Raw genomic sequence first — 13,000 nt, 5'->3', positions numbered from 1 at the left:
TGAAAACACACACAATCCCCTCCGACTGTAAGGAGATAATGAGGTTTTCTCTGCAAACAGCAGGAGGCAGAGGTGTGAGTGTGAGTGTGCATGTGAGTGTGCATGTGTGTGTGCATGTGAGTGTGCATGTGAGTGTGCATGTGTGTGTGCTCAGCTGGGGGAGGATGCAGGTGGAATTAGCAGCTCGACTCTCTCAGCACACACACTAATGGATGGACAGTTTTCTATCAACGGATTTCCAGCTCAGAGCAAACACAGACGTGTGCTTCATCTCAGCTGCTGTCCACACACACGTGCACACACACGTGCACACACACACACACACATGCACACCTTCGTAGTAACACACTAAAATGGAAAATTTACACCGTCGGTACTCACCAGCCTCGGCGAAGGTGATGATCTCCGTGGTCTCCTGTGCGTCGCCGCCGTCTCCCACTCGAGCCGCCGCCGCCGCCGCCGCTCCTCCCAAACCGCCTCCTCCCCGGCCTCCCCTCCCTCGCACCTCCTCCTCCCCCTCGATTTGCACGCTGCCGTCCTCTGCCACGCGCCCCACGTGGAGCTTTCTGAGGGCGTTGAGGAGCGCGGCGCGCGGCACGGGCCGGGTGATGTTGGGTCGGGCCTGCAGGTGCAGCATGTTAAGGATGTGCCTCTTCACCGCCTCCACCACGTCCTGCTGAGCTGCCTCCTCTTCCTCCTCCCGCTCATCCGCCGCCGTCACCCCGTCGTTTCTCCGCATTCTGGCCAGAGCACAGGAGGGGCAGTGGGAGCTGGAGGCGGCGTCCGGCAGGGGCTGGTTGTGAGGCTGGACGGTCAGAGATGGAGGCTGGAGGCTGGACGGCGAGTCCGAGGACGAGCCACAGCTCTGGACCTGAACCAGGAGCAGGAGGGTCCAGCTCAGCAGAGGTAACACAGACATGATGGCAGGGGACGCCTGATTGGTTCTCAAAGATGCGGTCTGATGCAGACGCACAGACAGTCTAATTTGTGCTAAAAGTGAACAAAAATTGAGTCCGGAGTAAAGAAAGAAAGATTTCCCTCCTGCGTCTGCCTCCCTTCGGTCTTACTGTCTTTGTCTTTCTCTCTCGTCCTCCTCTCAGAAGTTTGGAAGCTGCAAAGTTCAGCTGAGCTCACAGTCCACCTGCGAAACGGAGGGAAAAAAAGCTGTAAAGAAACGAGAGAGAGGACGGCAAAAAAAACCACAGCGGCGGCGAGAGAGAAATGAGTAATCCTTATCTTTTTGTCAGGGACAGATGGCTGCAAAATGTGGAGGCGTCACAAGAAAGAAAGAAAGAAAGAAAGAAAGAAAGAAAGAAAGAAAGAAAGAAAAAGGACAAGAAAAAATACCAAAACAAGAAGAGGAAAAAACTGATGAATGGATGAAGGAAAAACTGTGGTGCAGGAGGATCCTTGTTCCCGGGGCGAGGTCGCTGCAGAGTGTGTGTTCGCAGTGTGTGTCAGAGGCAGTTGGACTAAGTTATCCCAGACGAGGGGAGTTCCTCTCAGTCTTTTTACCTCTGCTGCTCCCTCTCTCTGTCAGAGTTGAATGCCTTCCCTCGTTCAACAGTTGAATGCTTTTAGCGGAGTGGGCTGGACTCCCTCTCTCCTCCTCGCTCTCGTCTTTCTTTCCCTCTCTCTGCTCCTCTCTTCTATCTCAGCCTGATATAGCCTCCATAATTACACCTCCCTCCTCCCTCCATCACTCCAGTCTCCTCCCATCTCAGTGACTCATGGTACTTTTACCTTCTCCTTCCCTCTGGTTAGCAGTTAATGGAGCAGAGCAGGGATTCCTTTATCCCCTCCTCCTCACTCCTCCCACGGTCGGCTTTCAATGAGTTACGTATTGAGGTGAAAAATCTAAGATGAGCCGTGACTCTCCTTTCCATCTGGCATCTGTTTGGCTGTCTATCAGTCAGTCATTCTGTCTGACGCGCTGCATGTGTTTAGTCTGGTTGCTCCAGTCAACACGGCATCATCGGCTTTATTATCTCGTTGCTTTGCAGCCGATGAAGCTGTAAAGATCCGTGTGACCACTCTGGATCCTTCACTGCTGCTCCACAGATCTACAGATCCTTTTACAGTCGCTGGGTTTTATGTTTGAAGTGACCGATCATTACCCAGAGATCACCACAGAGGAACTCTTCCTTTGCTTTCTGCTTGCTGGGGTCCATGTGCTCATGAAAGCAACCCGATTTCCCCCCAGAAGCAGATGTTTGGGTCCTAAATGCCAAAGACCTTAAAGTCCAAGAGTGGTCACTGTCGGTTGAAACCAAGCAGCTCATGTAGAACTTCTTATTCTCTCAGTTTCTTCAATGGCACTTAAATCGGGCTCCATAACCGAGCCAAGCGACCATGGGAACACATTCAACCCAAACCAGGACATTTTAAAGGAGGCCAAGCGACCATGGGAACACATCCAACCCAAACCGGGACATTTTAAAGGAGGCCAAGCGACCATAGGAACACATCCAACCCAAACCGGGACATTTTAAAGGAGGCCAAGCAACCATGGGAACACATCCAACCCAAACCGGGACATTTTAAAGGAGGCCAAGCGACCATAGGAACACATCCAACCCAAACCGGGACATTTTAAAGGAGGCCAAGCGACCATGGGAACACATCCAACCCAAACCGGGACATTTTAAAGGAGGCCAAGCGACCATAGGAACACATCCAACCCAAACCAGGACATTTTAAAGGAGGCCAAGCGACCATAGGAACACATCCAACCCAAACCGGGACATTTTAAAGGAGGCCAAGCGACCATGGGAACACATCCAACCCAAACCGGGACATTTTAAAGGAGGCCAAGTGACCATGGGAACACATCCAACCCAAACCAGGACATTTTAAAGGAGGCCAAGTGACCATGGGAACACATCCAACCCAAACCGGGACATTTTAAAGGAGGCCAAGCGACCATGGGAACACATCCAACCCAAACCGGGACATTTTAAAGGAGGCCAAGCGACCATGGGAACACATCCAACCCAAACCGGGACATTTTAAAGGAGGCCAAGCGACCATAGGAACACATCCAACCCAAACCGGGACATTTTAAAGGAGGCCAAGCGACCATAGGAACACATCCAACCCAAACCAGGACATTTTAAAGGAGGCCAAGCGACCATAGGAACACATCCAACCCAAACCGGGACATTTTAAAGGAGGCCAAGCGACCATGGGAACACATCCAACCCAAACCGGGACATTTTAAAGGAGGCCAAGCGACCATAGGAACACATCCAACCCAAACCAGGACATTTTAAAGGAGGCCAAGCAACCATAGGAACACATCCAACCCAAACCGGGACATTTTAAAGGAGGCCAAGCGACCATGGGAACACATCCAACCCAAACCGGGACATTTTAAAGGAGGCCAAGCGACCATAGGAACACATCCAACCCAAACCGGGACATTTTAAAGGAGGCCAAGCGACCATGGGAACACATCCAACCCAAACCAGGACATTTTAAAGGAGGCCAAGCGACCATAGGAACACATCCAACCCAAACCGGGACATTTTAAAGGAGGACTAAGTGCTAAGACATTAGATTTACTGCCTTCCAGGCAAGTTTGGAACAGAAATGTGTCCTTTCAGCATTTAAAGGGGCTTTGATGGATAAAAGGAAGGTTCTGAAATGTGTTGAATCCTCCACTTGGTTCCAAGAAGGTCACAATGAGAAGATTTACTCGTCTCCAAAGTTTTAAGTACTGTGAGGAGTTTAAAGGTGAATGTGGTGGAGAGTCTCTCTGTTTTGGTTGGGTTCGAGGGGTTTTAAGCTTTGGGTTTTGGTCGTCTTGGTAAAACTCATTTAAAATGTTTCATCTTTAACTTGCACACAGATGTGTTTGGTTGAAAATAAATGGAGATCCCACAGATTGAGTGAAGGACTGAACAAAATGAATAAATAACCTAATTTCTTCTTCCTTCTCTAACCGAAGTGAAACTTTCCTTTGCTGCAAACAGCTAATCTCACCGGTTCTGTTCAGAAACGCTTTGGAAAAACACGCTTCTGATGATCTTATTATACATATTTGTTGGTTTATCATCATCAGTAGTCATGCCATCATCATCCCAGAATACTCCCAGTCATTACCTGCCTTGTTTTCCAGCAGCCCACAGTTTCCTGCTGGAAAACACCACAAACAGGATGGTGAAGCTTGTCATTGTGTCTGTTCTGCTGAGAAATTATCCTCAAAAACTTCCATAGAAATCTTCAGCAGCTCATCATCAGACCTAAAGGGGGGGGAAGGTCTTTTATTTGTATTACAAGATATTTCTAAATAGATTCAGCCACTCAAACGGAGATTCTTGTAGATTTCCACAATGTTCTGAAATAACTGGATGAGTCAGATAATCCTGACATTGTGTTTATGTACTCTGGTGTCTTTGCAGCTCTACTCAGGCTGTTATCTGTCCTAATGGTGTTAAAACTTTCAAACAAGAGCTGAAGGACATGTTTCATTGCCTGGTTCTAGTTTTATCTCATTTAATTATCTGGTGAGCATGTAAATGAAGAGTTTGAGATGTATCCAACGGGCTCCAATGGGCGATGAAGAGGTCTTAGGTTGGACTTTAAGGGAATTAAAGAGTCTCCAGGCAGAAGGTTCTAAAAGCTTTCTAATGTTTTTAGGGGTTTTAATGTAGTAAATTAAAGATTTTAGGGGGACTTTGGACAAGGTTCTATAGGCTAAATGTTACTTTGATTTGGGGAAGAAGGAAACAGAAGCTGTTTGGGTACAACTAACAGACTTAATAGCTTTTTTAGGGCTTCTTGAAGCTTTCAAATAGAAACCGATGTGGTTTCACAAAGAATTTTAAGGATTTTCAGTGTAGTTTCGAGGGGCTCAGAGGCGTTTAAATGGGAAATAATGTAGTTTTCACTTCATCCTTTCACTGTTATTTCATTAAACTGCCCCCAACCCGCACAACACAGTCAGATGTGAGTGTAGAGGAAGCAGAGAAGACTCAGAGTTACACACCGAAGTTTCCTGCTTTAATCAGACGTCTGGGATTCACCCTTTTCGGCTCTGACATCATCACTGTGGGGAAAGTGTGTAAGCCCATGAGTGTGTGTGGGACTGTCGACATGCTTTTTGTAAAAACACTTCAGCTCATGCCTGAGCGAGCTCGCCGCTCTCTGAGTTGCCTTATAAAGGCTGTGCGCTGTGTATTATTTGCATTAACGTGTCTGCACTGGTGGCTTCTTTAAATAACTCCCCACCTTTGAGTCACGAACCTTTTGTACCGACAGCAGCGCAGTGATGTGCTTTGTTTTTAAAGCTGCCTCCGGGCCTGAAAAACCACATCCAGGATGCATTCAGAACAGCTGGGGAGAAAAAAGGCTTCAAGGGAGTGAGCGTCTTCAAAGCCACAGAACTTTATTTAAAGTTTCCAAAGGTACCGAACGTGTCAGACTGAATTATGGGACTGAAGAGATGCAGCAGAAGTGCAGAAGATTTCCGTCTCTCAGGCCGAATCTGCCTCTGACATGCTCTGTTGGCGCTGTGGTCAAATTTAAATCTCATGCTTGAAATTCATGCAAATTTTTCAAATTGAATACAGTCCACGGTGGGTTTGTTTGTTTGTGCTACTGTTTAAACTTTCTGTGCTTCCTTGACGCTTTCCTCAGTGGAAACTTGCCTGCTGGGGGTTGAGGTGAAAGACTGAGGAGTCAAACACACTTCTTCTGGCGATCAAACTGTCCTCACGTCTGTGTTTGTTTTGTTGGCAGAAGGTCCCTCGTCTGTCTTCCCCACTTTGCTCTGTGACAGCTTTCGTAAACTTGGTGTTTGTATGCGGACGCACGGCCGTGAACAAGTGATAAAAGCTGCTGAATGAACGCTAAACTGCTCCATCTAGTGGACACCAGGTGTAACGTCCACAGTGTGACCTCGAAGCACCTTTCCCCCTTTTTCCTTTCTTTCAAATCTGACTCAGTGTACAGTAAACACAACTACTGTGACTGTAAACAAGCAGTTTTCTTTTAATGCGTTTGTTCTGAGGAAAGCTGAATGAAAAAAGACTCGAATGCCAACAGATTTATGTTCACACACACTTTCTTATGCTCTTATATGATGTCAACACTGGTCCTCCAGGTGTGCGGGATGTGTGGCGTCTTTTCATGAATCAGACCTCATGTGAAGAGGAGGAGGAAGAGGGCAGCAGGGAGACAGTAACATTTCAGAGAGGGGGGGAGTAGAGAGGAAAGAAAACAGAGAGGTGAGGCCGAGAGGAGAGGGTGAGGAAAGCTGACCAGAGGAAGGGAGTAGAGGGAGGCAGAGGAAGGGTGTAGGACACAAGAAGAAAAATAAAAAGGAGTCCGTTCAGTTTGTCTGACAGTTTAAAACCAGACTCAGCAGCAGGGAAAGTTCTCCTGAAGGTTCTGAGAAAGCTGATCATTTCTTACAGGGTAACACAGTTTAGGGACATAAAAAAGGTCCAAAAAGGGGTGTTAGAGTTAAAAAAGAATGATTTGATATAGGCCTAAAGACTATTTAATGGTTTACTAAACAAGTTCTGATGTGTTGACTGGATTCTAAGGTGGATTCTAATGCACAGACTTCATGTTCAGGACCATCCTTTTCAGGTCAGAACCAGCTGGACCATGCGAAGGAATAAACTGGGGGTCTGGGGATAAACTAAATCAGTTCACTAGCTTCAAAAATGACCAGAAATGAGTTCCAAGTATTGTGGAATAACTTGGAGGAGCCTGAAAGTGACAGCCTGAGCTTTTAAGCTTGAGATTCTCTGGGTTCTCTCCGGGTACTTCGGCGTCCTCCCACCATCCAAAGACATGCACATCAGGTTAACTGGTGGCTCTAAGCTGACCCTGGGAGTGAGTGTGAGTGTGCATGTGATGAACTGGCTACCTATCCAGGTGGACCCCGCCCTCCCACCCAATCACAGCTGGTATAGACTCCAGGTAGCCCTGAACTGGATTAAGCAGGTATAGGAAATGGATTTGGTGTCTAAATGTATAGGAAATGGATGGATGGAATTCCCTCTATCCAGCGAATGTGTTGGGGGGCCGGGAAGCTTACAGCCAAGCAAGATCAATCTCCAGACTCCAGGGTTGTGAAGACTACGGATGATTTATTGGGAGGGATGACAAGACCACAGGCAAAAAAGTAATTAATGAACCCTTAAACCTCAGCGGTAGTTTGGAGTTACCCCAAGTCTGTCCTGGTCTTGCTGTCTAGGGATAGATCAATGTAGAATTACGCTGATCCTCAGAGGGTCGGTATGAATCCCTCCAGGTCGAGATCTATCAGGTGAGATTAATCTCAAGGTCGCCAACTCTCCAGATTTGAAGGGATTCTAAGAGTCTCAGAAGGTTTTAACTTTTCAGAAGGAAAAGAGTTAAAGGCATTTACAGATATGTGGGGATTTTAGGAGTTTTCCAGAAATAGACAATGAATGAGTTCCAGGAACAATGAATTTGAGAAGGTTAAACAGGGTTTAAATGGCTCTATTGTATGTAAGGGTTAGGGTTAGGCCTGAACTTTTTCATGTTTTGAGTAATTAATCAGTTTTTAAACGGGTTCCCAAGTGGTACAAATCAAGTTCTAATAAAATCTAACATTTTTCAGGGAGGTCATTTAAACGGGTGTCAGCATGTTCCCATTTAGGATTTTAGGGTTTTTCATGGGTTGCAAGAACCCATTTTAGGATTCTAGGAGATTCAAATGAGGAATTAGGACTTTCTCTAAATATTAATAAGTCTTTTAAAGGAAGGCAAAGAACTTTATTGCATTTAGTTGGTTCTGTTAACAGTACTAATTAGACATAAGGCCTAAGTGTTATCTCCATTTTAAAGTGATGTAATGGTTTCTAAGATGGTTTTAAAACATTTGAAATGGTTATTGTGGGCTATATATGGTGAAAACGGGGGTTAAAAGTGCATCTCTGTAGGATAACAGGAGCATCTGAAGGGTGATGATAAGGTTTTCAGATGTTTTTGAGGGTTCTGTGAGTTCCAGCTCTGTGTAACATACACAGGAGGGGAATTCTCCACCACATTTCTTAATAAATGTGTGTGTGGCATGCACATGATGTCTCAGTTTGTGTAGGCAGTGTCCTTCTAGCTCTACTGATGTGGTTATCCTGAGAGTGACACAAACTCACCAATCAGAGAAGAGGAAGGTAGTGATGTCGCCCCACGGGGTAAGTTCAACGATCACCATGCTGTCAAAATGGAAACTTTTAAGAAACAGGAAGCTGGATGCAAACTGGTCAACTTCCATTGGCACCTGGTGCAGATTGGCATAAAACCTGTAAAAATGGTAAAGTAACTTGTTGTGTTAACTGCGTTTATTGGTTTAATGAAGTAATCTCTGAGGAGCCAAGAAAGGCTTCATGGTTTTCTTGTTACCGCTTCATGTGGTTCTGCTGCAGCTCGACTGAGTTTGATGTTAGCGTGCACGCTTCGTGCACAGAAACTGTACAGATGCAGGGACGGCTGGTATAACTAACAGGGCTCAGCCCTCCCTACATTGTTCAATAAAAATTAGAATATAATATATAAATAAATCAATAAAAACTTTAAACAAATTGTTTTTTAATTTTTTATCAGAGGCGGAGCAAAATCTGAACTGAAACCCATGAAATCGGTGAAAACGGGCTAATTATCTACAGCCCAAGCGAAGCAGCTCGGTTACACTTGACTTTTCTTCAGCATTTGAGTGACAGGCTGAAAGTCCCGCCCCCTCCATTTGTGGCTCATTTGGGCTAAATCTGTACAGCCCAAAGCCAGCAGATTTGGGCCAATCACAGACGACTCTACTTGATTGCGTGTGTTGGACGAAACTTTGACAATGGCAGGCATCGGCTTTAATGAAGTGGATTATTTACTTTCAAATCCGTTTTCTTCAATGTCCTCAGGTGAAAAAAGTAGGGGCACATCATCCAAAGGATATCCAAATTACACAGAAAGAAAAGCGCCAGAATCGTAGCTTTTGTGTAGCTTGGTTTGAGAGAAAGGACTGGCTAACGGCTAACGTTAGAAAGGCTAACGGCTAACAGCTAACGGCTAGCGTTAGAAAGGACTGGCTAAAGGCTAACGGCCTCTTGAAGCTTCTCTTCAAATAAGGTAGACCCCCCCCATTCATGTCACACAGATGGCACATTTTGTGGAGTATTTCTTTTTAAGGCTCTCTTAACGTCTTTCTGGAGTGTTTTTCTGGAGTTACTCTTTTAGTTTTGTGCTGATGTTTGGATTATTGTGTTCCAAAGCTAACTGCAATAGGCTATAAGTCTGGGTTGACCTTTTTTAAAAACCTTTTATGGTGTGAAAGTATTTGTATTTCCAGAGAGATGGTAGATGGTATATTTTCCATCAGTGCATTCTTCTAAACAGTGTTTTGGTGGTTTGTTGAAAAGGCCCGTGTTGTTGTGATAGTTTAAACTTTCTAACAGGACACCTTTTATGTTGAAATACAACTACTTGGCTTTTATAATACATTAGTCGACACATTCAATGTCACCACAAGCCGTCACTGCAGATGACTTCTGTAAAGCCTCCAGCTGATCCAAAAGGTCCGATGAGATCTAAGGATCATCAGATGCATCACTTCCGCCTGATCAGTTGCAGGCGTTGGCTGATTGATGGTCCAGTCTAAACCCTGAACAGTCCTTTGAAGGTTTGTGTCAAAGATCCTCAGAAGCTGTAAGATTGTCTGTGGTCCTCATAAGAATAATTGGACAAGAACACAGGCATACAAACAAAGCACTTTCTTTTCCCATCTTTTGATCCTTCGTGTGTGTTTTTAAGCCCAAAGTCAGACCTCTGATACTTCAAAGGGTCTGAGGTGGTTCAGGAAAGCATGACACATCAGAGGCATGTGACTCTGCTGGTGGAAGAAGTTGTAAATTAGGACCCCAACACTCTCGCTGCAGAAACGCTGAGTCACCGAGACGTTCTGTGTTTCTCTGAATTCCCTGTGGTTCCTGGCATCGTCACTGTGTCAGACTCAGAGTATTTGGCATCGAACCGACGTGTGAGAGTGATGGTGGGTGTTTAAATGGTAACATCGGTGGGTTTACTTTCTGGATCTTCCACCACTGGAGCTTCACAATAGATTTCATCATCTACCTCAGCGTATGGAGCTGTTCCAAACAGCAGCTCACAAAGTGGTCAAAGCTCGACTGATCTGGTGGATGGAAAGTAAGAGGATGACTACCTGTTCTGGGTTAAACCCGTGTTTAAACCCACTGAACCGGCTGCTTACTTCGCTGGTTATTGTATTTCTGAGGCTGGGAAACATCCAGCTGTGACCAGGAAGTCTGCAGATGTTTGCATCTTTACAGTCAAATCATACACGATGGATCTAACCCAGGGGTCGGGAACCTATGGCTCGCCAGCCAGGTGTGGCTCTTTTGATGACTGCATCTGGCTCGCAGATAAAACTAAATATTCTCACTTGTTTTAATCCATCCATCGATTTTTCATGTCCTGTTCAGGGCTGCAGGAGCATTATTTTAATTGGATGATACTGGACTACGTTGGCAGCGTAAAACAGGTAAACGCCCCCTTTTGAATCAGTCTGCTCGGTCATTAGCTCAAAGCTAACCCTTCGACGAAGAAGATGGCGAAAAGAAAAAAAGATGACGAGTATCGTATATTTCAGGCCGAATGGACTGAAGAATTCGCCTTTGTGGAGAGAGCAAATTCTGCGGTGTGTCTAATTTGCAAAGACAAAATTACATCGATGAAACGGTCGAATGTAAAGCGGCACTTCGATACGCGCCATGCTACCTTTGCATCAAAATACCCGGCAGGAGACAGCAGAAAGAAAGCGTGCCAAGAGCTACTGAGCAGGGTACAAGCTAGAGCTACTGAGCAGGGTACAAGCTAGAGCTACTGAGCAGGGTACAAGCTAGAGCTACTGAGCAGGGTACAAGCTAGAGCAACTGAGCAGGGTACAAGCTAGAGCTACTGAGCAGGGTACAAGCTAGAGCTACTGAGCAGGGTACAAGCTAGAGCTACTGAGCAGGGTACAAGCTAGAGCTACTGAGCAGGGTACAAGCTAGAGCTACTGAGCAGGGTACAAGCTAGAGCTACTGAGCAGGGTACAAGCAAGAGCTACTGAGCAGGGTACAAGCTAGAGCTACTGAGCAGGGTACAAGCTAGAGCTACTGAGCAGGGTACAAGCAAGAGCTACTGAGCAGGGTACAAGCTAGAGCTACTGAGCAGGGTACAAGCTAGAGCTACTGAGCAGGGTACAAGCGAACCAGCAGCAACCCGGCAAGGTGGCTATAATTCTGCTAGCTTTGCTGGATCTTTAGCAATAGTGAGGAACAGAAAACCATTCACAGATGGCGAGTATGCTAATAAATAATATGCTAATATAATATGCTAATATATACTAATATAATATGCTAATAAATTCAGAGGCTTATTATACTGACATTTAGTTGAATTCACTTTTAAAATATATTATATGGCTCTCATTGAAATAGATTTCCAAATTTTTTGCTTTCATGGCTCTCTTAGTCAAAAAGGTTCCCGACCCCTGCTCTAACCTAAAGGGCTGCACACGGGTAGACTTCAGACAGTTAGTGTGACCACACCAGCCTCTCTCAGTTGTTTCCCAAGTACAGTTCAGTTAAGCTATGGTTACAGCTCCACCCAGCCATTTAACTCAACCACCGTCCCTGTCCGAGTATACAAGCTCTGCACAGAAATAGATTTAATGACAGAAGTGTGTCCAGCTGACTCAACAGGTGGAGTTATGCTCCCTTTGCTGGTTACTTTGGGCTTTTTCCAGCTGTGCCACAGACCGAAACGATTCATTAACAGTTTAACTGGCAGAAAACTGGTTGAGCAGCTTTATACTTTTGCTATAAATGTTTAATTTATTTAGTTTCTCAAAGAAGTGAGGAACACGCTCTCTGCAGGAGTTGTTCTGAGTCCATTCCTGCTGAATCCCAGATTCCAGCTGCTCAGCAGTCCCTGGTTGTCTGGTTCTCCTCTTCATGATGCTCCAACATCTGCAGCAGGAGACAGATGTGGACTGCAGGCAGGCAGCCGAGCTCACACACTCTGTGTGTCTGAAGCTGCTGGAAGTCCTGCAGAATGAGGTCTGGCATCGTCCTGCTGAAATAACCACGGACCTCCCGGGAAAAGACGGCACCTTGATGGCAGCATCTGTCTCTGCAGAACTCCAACATCCAGCTGTGCATCAGTGGTACCTTCACCCAGATGAAGCCCTCCATGCCCTGGACTCTGCTGCAGCCCCAGACCATCACAGACGCTGCTTTAAACCTTCCTCTGAGAACAGCTGGATGCTCTTTCTCAGCAGTTTTTCCCAGAAGCAGCTGAAACGTGGACTCATCTGCCCACAGAACACGTGTCCACTGTCTTTCTGTCCCTCTGAGATGAGCTGGAGTCCAGAGAACTGGGCCGTGGTTCTGCTCAGAGCTGATATATGGCTTCCTCCTGGTGTGATGCAGCTTCAGCTCACATTTCTGGATGCAGCCGTGGACTGTGTTGAGTGGAAATGCTTTTCCCAGCTCCTCCTGAGCCCATGTGGCTGTATGGATCATGGTGGCCTGACGGTTTCTCCTGCAGTGCTGCCTGAGGGCTCCGAGCTCATCCAACAGGGCTTTCTGTCCTTGGCCTTTCCACACTGAGACTTCCCCAGACTCCCTGAATCTGTTCCCAATATCCTGCTCTGTAGATGCTGAAAGACCAAAGTTCTTTCCAGTCTGACTCTGAGGAATATTTCCTGAACTTATTGATGATTCTCTGATGGAGTTTGGCCCAAAGCGGTGAGCCACGACCCATCCTTGTTGGAGAGGCTGAACCTTTGGTGGAAGCTGCTTTTATACCCAATCCTGACACCCTCACCTGTCAGCAGGTAACCTGCTGCTTGGAGAAGCTCCAGAAGCTGTTGCTGCAGATTCTACAAACTTTATGTCTTTCTTTGGCTCCAGAACAGCTTCAGGTTCTACTTTTGGTTCTGTTGGTCAGTGAAGAGGCTGGAAATATA

The 13,000-nt window shown here is 46.1% G+C and overlaps 1 protein-coding gene across 2 annotated transcripts in view; it reads right to left on the bottom strand.

The window, feature by feature from the left end:
• Positions 1 to 1,629, bottom strand: part of inhbaa (inhibin subunit beta Aa) — a 28,763-nt gene extending 27,134 nt beyond the window's left edge. The window contains exons 1-2 of one of the 2 annotated variants that reach the window (XM_072378925.1): positions 1,516 to 1,629; positions 382 to 1,141 (exon numbers count right to left, since the gene is read on the bottom strand). In XM_072378925.1, the coding sequence (XP_072235026.1) occupies positions 382 to 919 (538 nt within the window). In that variant the 5' untranslated portion in view covers positions 920 to 1,141; positions 1,516 to 1,629. Of the gene's footprint in view, positions 1 to 381; positions 1,304 to 1,515 lie in introns of those variants that run through there. The other variant, XM_072378926.1, reaches the window with a different exon arrangement.
• Positions 1,630 to 13,000: the final 11,371 nt, after the last annotated feature.

This window comes from Leuresthes tenuis, unplaced genomic scaffold (assembly GCF_036924035.1).
Source record: "Leuresthes tenuis unplaced genomic scaffold, fLeuTen1.0.hap1 SCAF_24, whole genome shotgun sequence".
Taxonomy (NCBI): Eukaryota; Metazoa; Chordata; class Actinopteri; order Atheriniformes; family Atherinopsidae; genus Leuresthes; species Leuresthes tenuis.
This window is presented reverse-complemented; position numbering and strand designations above follow the sequence as displayed.